Source organism: Phoxinus phoxinus (assembly GCF_949152265.1).
Source record: "Phoxinus phoxinus genome assembly, chromosome: 7".
Lineage (NCBI taxonomy): Eukaryota > Metazoa > Chordata > Actinopteri > Cypriniformes > Leuciscidae > Phoxinus > Phoxinus phoxinus.
Window position 1 is genome coordinate 12,142,717 of NC_136882.1, and position 15,452 is coordinate 12,158,168.

Genomic DNA, 15,452 nt, shown 5'->3' on the forward strand with positions numbered 1-15,452 from the left:
AGCTACTGTAAAAACACATAATTATAGTTGATTTTAGTTGATCATAACTAGTGATGAAATGGCATGAAAATTTCATTTCATGATTTAGTGACCAAAATGATCACGGTTATCACAGAATCTTGTTAAAAAATACTACACAATGAAATCAATTCACCAAGTTTTATGTCGAAAACCAGCAAATAACATATAAAATTAGCATCAATATGCAATTTTTGTTTACATAAACATTAAAATAATACAGATTTTAAGTGTCTTTTATGTTATCTACTAACATGTACACGTTCAAATAAAGTTTTGACAAAAAAGGTTTTATAAAAAGATTAACCTCACATGTTTCAGCCTTTAAATATTTTTTTATAAAAAGAATGAGTCAAAAAAGATAAATTACTGACATTTACAATGCACATTAGCTTATCTTTTATTATTAATAGTAAAATTCGGTCAGATTTTCCTGTGGCGTTTGTAATACAAATAGGCCTAAGTTTTAGTGGATTTCCACCACTGAAAAAAGCTTGCTGAAGCTCTGCTACAAGATTTATTTACGGAGCAGAGAAAAACACCCGTAGTGTTTGGGTGCACCCCCATACTGAAAAGTTTAAAAAATGTCATCTCGCTGCCCCTGGAAAAAATGTGAACGGCCCCTTGGTGAGCTACCTCCAATCAGGCCAAGAGCTACTGGCGAGCGAGCGACATGTTGAAGAGTCGGAGCCAGCAGTTGCCCCCTTGACATAGCTTCTGTGTGCTGCACCTTCTCAGCAAGCAGGGGCGCCAATTTGCCAATAATTGAAATGATAGATAATAGAAAACCGCTTCGCGGCTATGAGGATTAAAAAAAAAAAAAAATGCTCTCGTGCCGCCCCCCATGCGACTGCCCGGTTCGCCCCTGCAAAAAAACGCTACTGACTGCAACATTCCATTTAAAAAAACAGGAATTTGATTCCATTTTGATTTCCATGGTGACAGAACTACAATACCCATAATACTGAAAAAAGATTAACCAATAAGAGAACCTGGTGTTACCATGACATAAATGTATGTATTTAATTGACAAAAACATATTGTCAAATGCTTTGTGGTAATACAAATAGTATGCTTTTTTATATAGTAAATTATAGCAACCATTATCATCATTATCCAATAAATTCATCAAACTGTAACTGCTAGCCTGATATTTACATGGTAATATATCCCAAAGAGAAAGTGAAACGACAAAAAGAATATTAAAATAATAAAATACTACATTAAATTGTATTTATTTATTTATGTTGCCTTTATATTTATTTATTTATTTATGTTGCCTGTTTAGCTTAGTCCCATCAGTGACTCTGCGCTCAACTGCTCTCAACCGCCGCTCCGGGTTGGATTATTTCGGCTGCTCGTCTTGTTTTCATGAAATGAACGGGGGTAAGAGCAACTAGCTGCCCACTGCACGGCTCTATCACTACAAGGTGAGACTCGCTTCAATTTCATTTGCATGTAATTTTCCAGTATAAATCACAGAGCAGTTATAAACCCGTTGATTGTTGTCAATGATGCGGATCACGACTGATGTTATCACAGGCCTGATGCTAATGCGCGAGCCAGCTGCGTCTGTGATGACATCACCAGGCTTTAACATTAAACCGCACATAAACACATTCCTGATAATGCTTTCACGTGCATAATTCTTAAACAAACTCCGCGGTAATTCATGTAAGTTAAGTCATACTGCCTGTACCGTGACGATGCCTGACAATGAAAACAACGAATCATCAAACCGATAATGAGAGGTAAGTATCAGATATGACATATCCGTGACTGCAGATTAACTGACATCTTGAAGAGCTTCAAAACGTTTCTTATAATAGTCAAATGGCGGTTTGTCATGGTAACATGCGGCTGTCAGAGCTGGGGGTTGTGCTGGGTCGTATTTTAACACGTTTGAAGCATTATTGACAGTTGTAATTTAGGGTATTATATTATGTGGCAAGAATGATGTGCGTGTCGTTTTGTACACAGCCACTCCCCTTTATAAGCTGGGAACAGAACAGTGAGATCTCATAAACATCTGTTGGTTTCAGGAAATCATTTGACCCTGGTGATGCTCTCAGCACAGATCACATGCAGCAGCCAGCAGTTGCTAATGTTAAAGTCACCATGAAATCAAAATTGACTTTTTATTTTATGGAATATTTCAGTACTTATTATAAATAATTTATCTGTGTACATATTTTTCTATATATTCATGTGCCTAATAATCAAAATAACTTCCCCTCCCTCTTGCAGCAACATCTCTTCTCTAATGACGTGTTTACTGACAGGAGGGCTGGACAACCTGTCACTCACATGACATCACAGCAATAGCAAACCACATTGATCCAACCATCCAGTGAATTCCCAATTGACAAAATCAAGTATTCCCATTTTTTCTTTCTCAGTTTGACTCGGATATACGTCAAGTATAAGTAAGGAAGAAGAGACTATTGCAACTTCGGTTTCGTGTCGACTTTAACTGCTGGGGTTCAGGCTTGCAGTAAACATACTTATTTTGTGTGCTGAATTCTTAGAAATAATGTTTACCTTTGCAGTCCCCACCCACACACTGTCATGCTGAAATGCATCAAAGTCTGACCTATTTCAGCACTCAGGTGTGAGCACTTCTTTAGTGAGAAAGACTTGCCGCACTAAGCAGGATTCAATTCTGTGGAAATGCTCTGGGCCAACAGAAATGGAGGGAAAGGGGATAGTTTACCCCAATATTTTTTCTCTTTATTAGGTCGTTTCAAACCTGTTTGACACAGAAGAACATATTGGGCCCTATCTTGCACCCAGCGCAATTGACTTTGTACACCGACACATGTATCATTCCTATTCTGCACCCGACGCACAGCGGACTTTTCCATCCACAGACGCACGTCGGTAAATTAGGGAATGAACTTGCGCTCGCGGGGGCGGTTCTGTGAAAAGAGGAGGCGTGTTCCGGTGCAAACGTTCCTGGTGCTATTTTGCCGTTTGAGAAAACAATTCCACCACTGACCAGGAAAAACTCAGTCTAAAGACAGTGGTGTGTTGTGCGTTACTCATATGATATTTTAAGGGCGCATGCTTGGCCATTATGTAGCATGTGAACAACGTGCATACACTTTGATTCTCTCATCTAAACAGACACAGCAGTTTTCATTTTTGCAAATCATACATTATTACAAGGAAAAATAATAATGTATTTAAATAAATAACAATTCCCACACGAGGGAAATCATTGCTGTGTCCATGAAGATGTGAAAAAAAATAGGCATAAATCTAGATTACACATTTACCCAAATTATTATACGCCTGTTTAACCAAAGCTAATTTGGGTGGGTTTCTCCCATCCCCATACATTGTCACTTCTCTGTCTTTTACGGCCCTGACTAGAACGTCGGTCTCCTCGCCTGTAAATCGCTCCTGGCGTGCGCCTGTCAAATCCGCTGTTATAATAGCAATCCGCCATGGAACAAGCGCGCCTGCTCTTAAAGGGAATGTGAGATGACGCTCTGATTGGTTTATTTCACGTTACGCCCAAATAGGGCTGTAAACGATTAATCGCGATTAATCGAATCCAAAATAAAAGTTTGTGTTTACATAATATATGTGTGTGTATTGTGTATAATTATTTTGTGTATATAAATACACACACATGCTTGTATTTGAGAAATATTTGCATTTATATACGGCATATATATTTTTATATGATTTATTTTATATAAAAATAGAACTATTTTATATATAAATAAATAAAAAATCTTAAATATATACATGCATGTGTGTGTATTTATATAAACAAAATAATTATACACAATACACACACATACATTATGTACAAACTTTTATTTTGGATTTGATTAATCGCGATTAATCGTTTACAGCCCTACGCCCAAACCACACCTATGAATAATGCGCAATAATCTTTCGGGCGCAAGAGTCATTTATCCCGCTGGTATAATAGCAACAGCGCCCGGGATCGGCCCACAAAATTACTTGCGTTTCGCGTTTGATACTTGCGTTTCAGAGCATGAAATGGGGCCCATTGTGTAGAATGTTGGTAAATCGTCACTAGTTTACATCTCTTCCAAATTACTGTAGTTATGGCGTGAACGCAGCATAAGCTCATTGTTTTAGTTCAAGAGTAAAAGGTGGCTGTTGTTTCGGTTGCGGTGTTCAGTGACTGACATCTGTCTAATTCTGCATAGCATGAAACGCGCTGATGACGTGTGATGAGGTGCGCAGAGGTATGAAAATACATTGACAGGCGGGTTGGACATCTTTTTTTCTGATTTTCAATTACTTTTTGCTTCAAATCAAAGTGTGTCATGTTGTGATTTACCTCGTAGCTGGTTTGTGTGGTTCATTGCTTATGACGCTTTAACGAAGACTTTTAAAGAAATCACTTGAGGAAAATGAGTGGGAAAAATACTTCTGGAACCAAGGCCATTATGAACTCAAGCCATGTTTGTTTTCTAGTAAAAACAAACTTTCCATTTCAGTTCATAGGCCTTAAACAAACTTGTTTGTCAGGCCGTGAACAAATGGTGTATTATAATTTAATCTGAGCAAGCATTCAAGGAGAGATTTAGTTCTGAGGCCTTATTAACCCACAATAACAGATGGATGCACTCATCCAAACTGCTACTCGAGAGGTAGCCTTCTGCATGTGACAATTGCTGCTGCTTTTTTCTCTCTCTAGTTTATCAGATTCTGTTTCAAATCCCTCTTCGCTTCTTTCACGCAAGCTTCTGCAGTCACAGATAAGATCTCACTGCTACAGCACACTGTTTCGGTTCAGGCTATGTGAGAATGTGATAACAGCCTGACATTGGGCCGTCATATAGCCTTGACCTACATTTTTCCAACATATTGGTGTACCGCGCGCGCACAGATGGCCCAAGATAATTTGACTGCTGTAGGCTGCATAACGTTAAAGATACGGACTTGTTCAACTTTCACTGTTTAGGTAGTTTTCAGTTTTCTCATATTTGCCCCTGTGTTTCTGTCTGACTGGAGCAGCTGGAAAGCCCATGTTGTACCCATAAGTCATGTGATTTCTAACATAATCCAACTTAAAGGCGTAGTTACCTCAACATTTTTAATTCTGTCATTTACTAATATACATGTCGTTCCAAATTTTCTAAATGATTAATCTGAGTGAAAAGTCAATGGGGTCCAAATCTTCATTACCTTTAATTCTTCATTTTTTTTATATTGCAAACACTTGGTATGTTTACATGAAAACTACCTAAACACTAATTGTGGTCGGCCTGAGTGAATCCAATCCGATTTGTGTTCATATGAACTCTGAATGTTGTGAACCGAAAGCCACTGTGACAATGTCATCAGAGTATAATTGTTGTTTTTGCTGTGATGATGACATAACCAAAAATGCTGACATACATGTCAGAAGAGTGGTGGTGATTTAATTGTTAATCCGATTTAATTGTTGGTAGCTAAAAAGAAAATGGTTGATTAATTTAACCCAATCTTCTCTCTTAAAGGAGAGGATATCCTCCTGTCCTGCCCTGCAACGTCATGGACGCCTGTGCCCGGATCAGAGGGGTCCCGTTAAAGAGCCGGGCCACTATGAAGAAAGAGGTATGTTGTCTACTGTTCTGCTCAAACATTTGTTGCATTAATTTTTTTGAATCTCCTGTCATTTCTAACAAGCTTTATGTTGGTTTGAGCAGACCATCCGCGAGGGCTCAAACCTGTGCCTGAAGAGCCTGTTGAAACACAAGAAGGAGCTGTGCAATGTGGTAGTGGAGCTGCATAATAAAGATCCACAGTTTTTATCAGAAGTAAGGGTCACACACTGCCATTCATTTCAGACTTCCATGTGCATGTTTTTATATGCATGCTTGTGGAATCAATGTCACAGTTAAAGGGATAGTTCACCCAAAAATGAAAATTCGGTCATCATATTCTCACCCTCGTGTTGTTCCAAACTCTGCAAAACACTGATGAAGATATTTTAAAGGGGTCATCGGATGCAAAATTCACTTTTATATTGTGTTTGCATATAAATGTGTGTGAACACAACCACCATACATATGTTTTACACAACCATTGAGGAATTTTAACCAAAGTATGTTACAAACTTTACATGAAGACCCTAAAGAATCATGCCAACTTGTGGAAAATGGGCATCCGATGACCCCTGACCCTCCATTGACAGCTATGCAACTACCACTTTGACACTTCAAAAAGTTCATAAAGAAAGTGTAAAACGTATCCACATGAATTGAGCGATTTAGGCAAAATGTTCTAACAGACACGATCGCTTTAAATGATGAACAGATTTAATTTAGGCTTTTATTCACATATTTATCAACGCACACATCAGTTGTGGTAAACATTTCAATAGTATTCGCAAGATGCAAGCGTAATGTTTGAACATATTGGTGTGAAATAAAATCGCATTCTAATGTCTTCTGTGTAAAGTTAGATTTAATTTGACAACCTCATTTTCATGACAAAATAATGCCATAAACTCTAAAATGACTGTAAAAATAGTTTTTTACAGCTCAAATAATAAACACATTTTAACAGAAGAATGAGTGTAAGTGCTTTTATGAAAGTAAGCTTCACATTTCTTCGTTTTAAGTCCTTCAAAAAACGGCCACATTTACTTCCATTGTAATTGCCCCCATCCATTCCTCTTTTTTTACTTTGTTCGAGAAAACAAGAGACTATTCTAATTTATATTTGTGCTAATCAGCATTAATATGCAACAAATGCTGACGATTTGTTATTGGGTTTATTGAACCCCCTGTATTCCTTTGATTGAATAATGCTTACAGATGTATCAGTTTAAATGTTTTGTGACCTCTTTTTGAGCTGAGTGATTTTGAAAGCCTCCATGACAAAAGATATTGGTGATAAGATAGCGTTTAGAGGCAACTGGGACAGTGCAGCAGTATGACTGTTGCATCTCACCTCATTATATACATGAGCGCATCTCACGAGGCTTGAGTCAATTGTCAAATTCAAAAAAAAGAAAGTTGCAGTGCAGCTTGTTTCCTTCATGTTGAGGTGGCATTCTTCCATGTTGCCTTGTTGTAATCCTCATGAAAGGGAGTGATATTTTAGTTTATTTGCACACACTGTCTGCATTGTTAACTAAAGTAAATCAGATAATGCAAACCTGTCCATAAGGCACTATATTTCCAGGGGACGGCACAACATCCCTCCACAGGGCTGTGCAGTGCGACATTGTCACACGTGCTACGAAAAAATAGGTCTGTGCGATTAATAATTTGATCACAGTAACACACGTGCGATACAGTTTGCATGTGTGTGTGTGAGACAGACCCGCTTGTTTGTGTGAAGTGGGAGTTTGTTGTGTGCTTGTTTGTGTGTGAGGTTAATCTAGGGCTGCACAAATAACCCAAATCGCGATTATAAAAAATCACAAAGTTTTAATTAAATACATATGCGCAGTGTTTCATGGTGAATCGCAGCACTCTGATCAGAGCTGTCACTTATAATGTGCATTTGTAAAAGCAACACATGCCAAATATCTCTCTAAACTTGTAATGAGAAGCATTTACAAACCTGCTCTAGTCCAACAAAGGAGCTCTTTTAATCGAGTGTTTACTGGACATGGTCGGTTCACTTAAGCTGTGTTTAAAATCAACCCTTTACCCTCATTCACCATTCCCTACATTACTCCACTAGTATAGTCCACTTGAGGGAGTGAATGGTTACGAGTGAGTAAATTCGTGTGCCGGAAGGGCTGCTGCTTTTGCATAGTTTGTTCTTGCTGTTTAATAATTGTTTTAAACTTAGCAAACTGGCAGCTCCAGTAGCAAACTCTGTCGTGGTATCTAGCCTGTATAAACCTTAATTAAACTATTTAATTATAAAGTAAAAAGGAAATGTATTCCTGTATGATATTATGCTGTAGCCACCAGTACGGATGATTCAACTGCGGGCGCCATCTTCTGGTCAGATTTGGGAATTTATTTGGTACGCAGTGCATTATGGGTAATCTCTAGACGTTGAGTGCACATCAGTTGTACAATTGTTATTGCGATGCATTATGGGATTGAATGAGTGCACTCGATAACGTCCAATATGGTTTACGACGCCTACAAATAGCTTTCCGGCCTCGAGTATGAATGAAACACATTACAATTTATGCGTGTATTGACTAATGTCCACAACACCCTATTTTAGGTTTTAAAAAAAAATAGGAAAGAAATACATTTGAAGTAAACTTATGCCAATTCATATGTTTTTCTCCAGTGTAGAGCAGTGTACAGTAGTTTTTTATTCTTCTCTGTAGTGGTAGTAGAATTAAGAAATTACCTTCACAGACTTTGGGAACACTTTATTTTACAGTGTCCTTGTTACATTATTTACATGTACTTACCATAGTAATAACAGTAAATTATGCATAATTACATGCAACTAACCCTCAACCAAATCCTACCCTAACCCTATAGTAAGTACATTTAGTTAATTAATATTACTCAGTACTTAAAAATATAATTACACTAACAATGACACCTTAAAATAAAGTGTAACCCAGATTTTTATCATAATTTAATATTTTATAATAAGACCTTTCTAATGATTTATAGTTATAGGCTCCCTGCATGTTAACAGCTTGCAGTTTTCCATAAAATAAAGGTTTTCTGTAAAATATAATGATAATTTGATCATCATGCATTTACTGCATCCATGATCAATAGAAAATGTTAACAAACATTAGTCGGTAAGGTTAATGTGCATAAAAAAAGAAACATGTTTGAACTGAAGGGACTGACAGTGACTTAATTTAAATCTGCACAAAGTCACCATGTTTTGCACTTGTGTTTTTGAACATTTTAATGGAATCTATGTTACATAATTTAAATATGATTGGCATGATTGTTTCTTCTTCTCTTTCGTAGGTACATTACGTATGCTTACCCAGTCATGCTGAGGGGGAGGATTTCACCTTACAGGTATGTGCTTTTTGTGCTGCTGACACTAACGTTCAAAAGTTTGGGGTCAGTAAGATATACATTTTTTTAAAGAAATTAATACTTACAGTATATTTAGCAAGGATACATAAAATTGACCCAAAGTGAAAGTAAATGCATTTAAAATGTTACGAACGATTTCTATTTCTAATAAATCCTCTTCTTTTAAACTTTCTATTCATCAAAACATCCTGACAAAAAAAGTTTCCAGAAAACCAGCATACCAGTTTTTAACATTGATAATAATAACAAATGTTTCTTGAGCAGCATATTAGAATGATTTCTGAAGGATCATGTGACACTGAAGACTGGAGTAATGATGCTGAAAATTCAGCTTTGCATCACAGGGATACATTAAATTAAAATAGAAAATAGTTATTTTCAATTGTAATAATTTTTCACTATTTTTACTATATTTTTAATCAAACAAATGCAGCCTTGATGAGCATAAGAGACATCTTTCAAAAACATAAATATAAAATTGTTCCAACAAATTGTTTTTACTTCATAAACTAAAGCTCCCTTAAAAAAGGGGTTTACCTTTTAATTTTTTGTATTATTTAATTTCTTTGTAAAGAACAGTGGCTCAGCAAAGAGCACAAAATAGATGCAACATTAGAGGCATCCTTTGTTGGATCCTAAAGTCAAGGATTCTTTAATGTCCACAGGCTCTGACGTCCCTCTCCACTGAGATGATGGAGTTGCTCAGATCACTGCATGTACATACCCTTAAAGATGAAGAGATTCTGCTCCTCAAAGACCCTAAAAGACCCTTTGAGAGGAAAGACAGTGTTTCTCAGGTTCGTGTTTTGTATATTATGCTTGAGTATTTGACAGTATGTTTATGTTTTGTTTGAGGCGTGTGTTTGCTGCTGTTATTATTTTGATATCAGGTGTCTTTCAATGTTTTGTCTGGGTTTCTAAATTTGTGATGTTGTTTTGTGTGAAATTGGGTCTAAACAGAACTAACCTTGTGGAAGGCAGCCATGGTATTAAGTTTTGTACTCTGAGCATTTCATCAAACCACAAATGTTTTTCAGACATAACAAGAGATTGCATGTTTTCTTTCAAATAAGAGTGCCGTGAGAAGTCAAAATATCACAACTTCTCAAAGAAATTGTCAGTTTAGGGATTGACAGTTTGCAGCCTGAATGATGTTTATCTTAAATATTAACATTACGTTTATTCTAACAATTTAACTTGATGATTTATCATGACGTAAAGGCTTATATCATGTCATTCTAGCATTTGTTTTATTTTTTTATTCATTAATTTTCTTTTAAAAAATGCAATCGTTGTTCTTTTTTCTTTCACCTTCAGGGCTGTTCAAGGGCCTTGTGTATATTGAGACATGGCCCCACTCCTCAGATTAGTGTTTGCACCATGCTGGGGTTGTTGGCTCGATACACAGCTGGGATAAGGTATGCCATGGAGTTGCATGTTCTGCAGAGAGGCACTTCAGAAGCATGTCAAGCTGAGGATGACGACACCAATCAGTCTGTCTCTTCTATCGAGGAGGACTTTGTTACTGCTTTTGAACATCTTGAAGAGGAGCATACAGGTAATTAAAAGCATTTTAAAAACTTTTATGGTTACTGGTCACTAGCTATCTATGCTTCTCAAAATAGCTGAAGGATTTTTGTTTTAAAATACACTGTTCAAAAGTGAAGGGTCTGTAAGATGTTTTTAAAGAAATTAAGAATTTTATTTAGCAAGGTTGCACTAAATTGATCAAAAGGGATAGTACAGATATTTATAGTATATATATATATTTTTGTTATGCTATTCCTTTGAGAAAAAAAAAAGTTTTTAACATTGATAAGGATATTTCAGAATGTATCAAATATATTTTAGAATTTCTATCTTGTCAAGTTGAAATGTTTTATATAATAATATTTTTTTTATGGATTGTGATATTGACCTTGTGTTTGCATAGTAAATAGCCACAATGCATAACATGACGTTAAAAACATTAAACAAACAAACATCAACATTGATAATGATTCTTGAGAACCAAACCAAAATGATTTCTGAAGGATCATGTGACTGCAAATTTTAAATAAATGTTTTTTTATTGTATAATTTTTCAATGTCACAATATTAATGCTTTTACTATAATGCAGCCTTGGTGAGCATTTAAAATACTTATTTTAAAAACACTAACAACCACAAACTTTTGAATGATAGTATAAATAAATAAAATAAGCTTTTATTTAAACCCTTTTAAAAACAAGACGTTAACTTTAGATTATCAAGTAACCTTAATTGAAATATTGAAATAATTACCTATGTTAATAATTATTCTGTTCTTACGAACTGTTCTCTGTTCTTGCAGGTGTCCATAGTCAGAGGAACCAAAGGGATGTGGCATCCCAGACCGTCCCTTACACTCATTTAAAAGACTTAACTGGATCTCGTATTATTATAAGTTCCATTCCCAGGAAGTTAGTGCACAGGGGAAAGACTGCTGCAGAAGTGTTAGAAACTGTCCTGAAGTCAACAGAGTGTCCTGAAATTTCAGAGATCTCGTATGGACTTAGCAGTCTGCCAAAAGGACGTGTTACCTCCACATCCGCCACAGAGTCAGATGATTCAGACTGCTCAAGTCCCAGTCCTATTATATTCCTGGATGAAGTTGAATACCAGAAGAGTCTTAAAGCAAAACTTGACATTCCCAAGATCCCCATTCTAAAGGATGGAGTTGAAGACTCTGACTCAGAAGTCAGTGAATTTTTCGACAGCTTTGATCAGTTTGATGAACTAGACCAGTCTTCTGATTCCAACATCAAGGTCTTTAAACAACAGCCCCTCCCTGGTCAAACAGAGAAGTATGTTGACAACTCTGGATGTAGATTTGTATCAAGGGGGTGCTCGACCACAGCAATGAATCCTCACAAGTTTGATCATAGGACTCTTCCAGCCAATGTCAAGAAACCAACTCCACTTAAACCAGGATCACCGTACAGTATTCACTCTGAATCACCAGATACCCCACGGCCAGCGAGGACTCCCTGCGAGGAAAGCGGGCCGCTCTTCAGTCCAGTTCGTTCATCTGCATTTAGCCCACTGGGAGAAGGAGGGTCCTTAGAGTATTTTTGGAAGGCAGATGTTGATGGCTCAGAATTACGTAAACCACAGGACCTTTGCTCACTGTACAAAACGTACGCAGATTTTGCCAACAACCTGTCAAAAGAAATCCTTGGATCGGTCTGTGGGTACTCCTCCCCTGTTGATTTTAACATTAATAAGAACTTGAGCTGTGTGTGTCATAAGGAGTTCCAAAACACTAATGGGCATCTAATGAAGCTTTCAGACATCCAGGAGACAGTCACCATCACTAAATCCCAATCACAGTCTCTTAAGGATGGGATTCAGAGGTTTGCTACAGACTTAGTCGAAATGAGCCTTGGAAGTGCCTTAAGGGACTTGCAGAAAGGTGTGTCCTCCTGTACCACCACACTTTGCCATTTGGCTGCAAAGCTGACATCTTCAGTATTTCAAATGGCCTTTCATGAGATAGGTATGCGCCATGCATACGTGTTAAAAGAGCGTGCCGTAAACGGTCTAGCTGGTTTCCTAGTAGGGGAAGCTGTTTCTGGAGCCCTTAAAGAGTTTCTGTTTGTGAAAAAGCAGATTTTCAACAACACGGTCACGCAATTTGCTGCAGATCTTGCTGAGGAATTAGTGTTTGAAGGAATTATGGAGGTTTGCCAGTTTGCACATCCCTCGACGTTACTCACACCAGGTGACTGGTCGTTTGACGAAGAGGAGGAAGTGGTTTCATCCTATGCCTCTGATCTGTCGGAGTCCGTTCTCCAAGAGGCTTTTATAGAGCTCTCACAAGCTGATGTGACATTCACTACCCAGGCAGCTATCAGTGTGTCAGTAGACAATATTTGCTACGTGAGTGCTGAAGATAGTTCTCTCATTACTAAAACCTGCAGTGCCCAAACAAGCTATCCTGGATCTCAGGCTGTCACAGAGGCTACAAATCAAGAGCAGGATGGTTGTACAGTGAAGAAAGCCTTGTATTGTGTGTCAGGTATCGCCAGTTGTGTTCCAGTTCCTGTGGCTGGCAATGTCATATCCCATGTACACAACTCAGACGAACCTACTCAGTCTAAATCTAGTATTGGTCACGTGTGTCAGACCAGCCCTAAAAGAACCATTTGTTGCCAAGTGGAAGTAACATCATCAGCCTCAGATACGTCTGCAGCATCTCAGTCTGGTTCATCGCCAGGTCCTGCAAGAGTCCAGGATTCTGCCAGTGGTGAGGAAATTGTTGACAGCATGTCTGTTGAAAGTGATTCTGGTAAGCCCTCAATTGGAAAAACTTTTCAAAACTTCTCTGGGAATATGGTGGACACTATAGTAGGTGAGGCATTCGATCTAATGAATTCTTCGACAAAAGTAAAGAAGAAAGTAGAGGACTGTGCAGACTTTTTGAGCAAAACAATCACAGCTCGCATATCCACTCCAAGCCAAGGGAATGTTAAATCAAATGTGTCGACTCAGAGAGGTTCCCTTCAGATTCCCTCTCACTTGGTATCAAAGGACTCTAGTGACCCATCCACCAGAAGTGCATGTCCAGTCTCCAAGCTCACCTCAGAGGTCCGTTCTGTCGTGAGAAGGGACACACTGGAAGTGCCCAGTTTTGAAGTTGGCTCCTGTGGTGGTAGAAAAGTAGGTGCAGAGGATTTTTCAAACAGCAACTCTGGAACGAAATCAGTTGAAATCCCTAGCACTCCACCCTCAAGTCCTCAGCAGCCATCAGATGAGCACAGTGAGAAACAGATCAGACAGTTCTCGAAGAAGCTCAAAGGTACGCTTGCAAAAGAATTTTCTCCTGCGACCCCTCCGTCCACCCCTTATTACCCGCCTGCCACCGACACAAAAGAAGCTGGTTCAGTTTCAGACAAGGCCGATTTCATGCTGAAACTCATTAGGTCTCTCTCTGAAGAAGCTGGTAGCAATGAAGATGAGGAGGAGACCCAGAAAGATGGTCCACACACTAGAAACTGCCAGTCAGAGCTGAGTCCCAATGTCAGGAACAGAATGTTTGAGAGGAGTGCGCTCCATTATGCAGAGCGTTTAGCGTGCCACATTGTTTCCATGGCAACTGAGATGGACACACTAAGCCTTGGAGATGTGAAGAAGGCTGAGGGTGACAGTGTTGCCTTGCATAGCGCACAGTTTTCTGAACAGACTTTGAATTCTTTGTGGACATATGCTGGAGAAGTGGCTGGAGAAGTCATCAACGATGTCAAGAGGATGATGAGTTCAACCCACTGTCGTCACAAAACGCTAAAAAGAGGATCTGTAAACTCTGTTGACAAGTGTCCGAGTGGAGACGGCCTTTTGGGAAATTGGTCTGGTGACGTCCAAGCAAGTGGGATGTCATCAGATTATCCAAGTTGCGAGAGTGTCACTGACGAGTATGCAGGATACCTCATTAAGGTGCTCAAGAAAGAGGGAGGCAACCGAGAGCTTATATTGGATCAGTATGCCACTCGTTTGGCTTATCGATCTATTAAATCTGGCCTGGCTCATGCGGCACGAAAAATAAAGCAGAGGTATCCTTTGAGGCTACACTCCTCTAGGCGTTTACACAATGATCATAGTCCTGATGTTTCTCAAAGTCCCATATCCAAGTCATCCCACACTGCACTTACTGATGGAAAAGATGGATCCTCTTGTGAATCTCTGCCATGTGCTTGTCAAGATGATCAAGACATTAGCAGTAACGAATATGTAGAACTTGTGAACTTTGCAGAATCTCTTGCCTACAACATCACATGTGATGTTACGAGAAAGCTGAGAATGTCTTCAGTTAGACTGCCTAAATCGCTGACTGATTCTTGCCTCTACAGGAAATCCAGTGTCGGTGACATGCACGAAAGTACATTTTCATGCTCTCTTTTAACGTACGCTGAAACTAACAGGCTGTATCATAGTACGAGCAGCTTAAATGATAGCAAAAGCAACAACAGTGTCATGCAAGTGATTGAACATTATGCCAGGAAAATTGTTGATGATACATTGGAAATGACGCTGGGGCCAGCATGTGTTCAGGCAGCTGGGGACAGGAGGGCACTTGAACCTAATTCCTTCACAGAAAAGCTGGCTGAGGCATATCAAACCTGCCGATACTGCCAAGGTCGAGAATGCCTGTTTTGCAGTAGAGATGGTCGTCGTGGTTTCCAGGGATTGAAAATCAGAAGGCAACAAGAATCTGATTCAGTGGCTGGACTGGAAATACCTAGAATTCACATTGATTTGGAGAAGAGAGCTGCTTTTGCTGAAGAAATGGTGTCCAGTGTCATTGAGAAAGCCAAAAAGGAGCTGAGCTGCACCAGCTTGAATGCAGACAGTGGAATTGGTCATGATGGCGCAAGCTTTGCAGAAAGTCTGACCACAGAGATTATGACGTCCGCATTGTCCAACGTCTGCCAAACCGTCAATCTTGGGTAAAGT

General features: G+C 38.7%; 1 protein-coding gene across 6 annotated transcripts in view; it reads left to right on the forward strand.

Annotated features, from left to right (window-relative positions):
- The first annotated feature begins 1,309 nt into the window (after positions 1 to 1,309).
- akap11 (A kinase (PRKA) anchor protein 11) overlaps positions 1,310 to 15,452 on the forward strand; it is a 30,742-nt gene continuing 16,599 nt past the window's right edge. For 3 of the 6 annotated variants that reach the window (XM_079617754.1, XM_079617755.1, XM_079617758.1), the window contains exons 1-7: positions 1,610 to 1,769; positions 5,508 to 5,604; positions 5,697 to 5,807; positions 8,907 to 8,960; positions 9,647 to 9,778; positions 10,299 to 10,539; positions 11,314 to 15,445. In XM_079617754.1, coding sequence (XP_079473880.1) covers positions 1,735 to 1,769; positions 5,508 to 5,604; positions 5,697 to 5,807; positions 8,907 to 8,960; positions 9,647 to 9,778; positions 10,299 to 10,539; positions 11,314 to 15,445 — 4,802 coding nt within the window. In that variant the 5' untranslated portion in view covers positions 1,610 to 1,734. Of the gene's footprint in view, positions 1,449 to 1,609; positions 1,770 to 5,507; positions 5,605 to 5,696; positions 5,808 to 8,906; positions 8,961 to 9,646; positions 9,779 to 10,298; positions 10,540 to 11,313; positions 15,446 to 15,452 lie in introns of those variants that run through there. The other 3 variants (XM_079617756.1, XM_079617759.1, XM_079617757.1) reach the window with 2 other exon arrangements.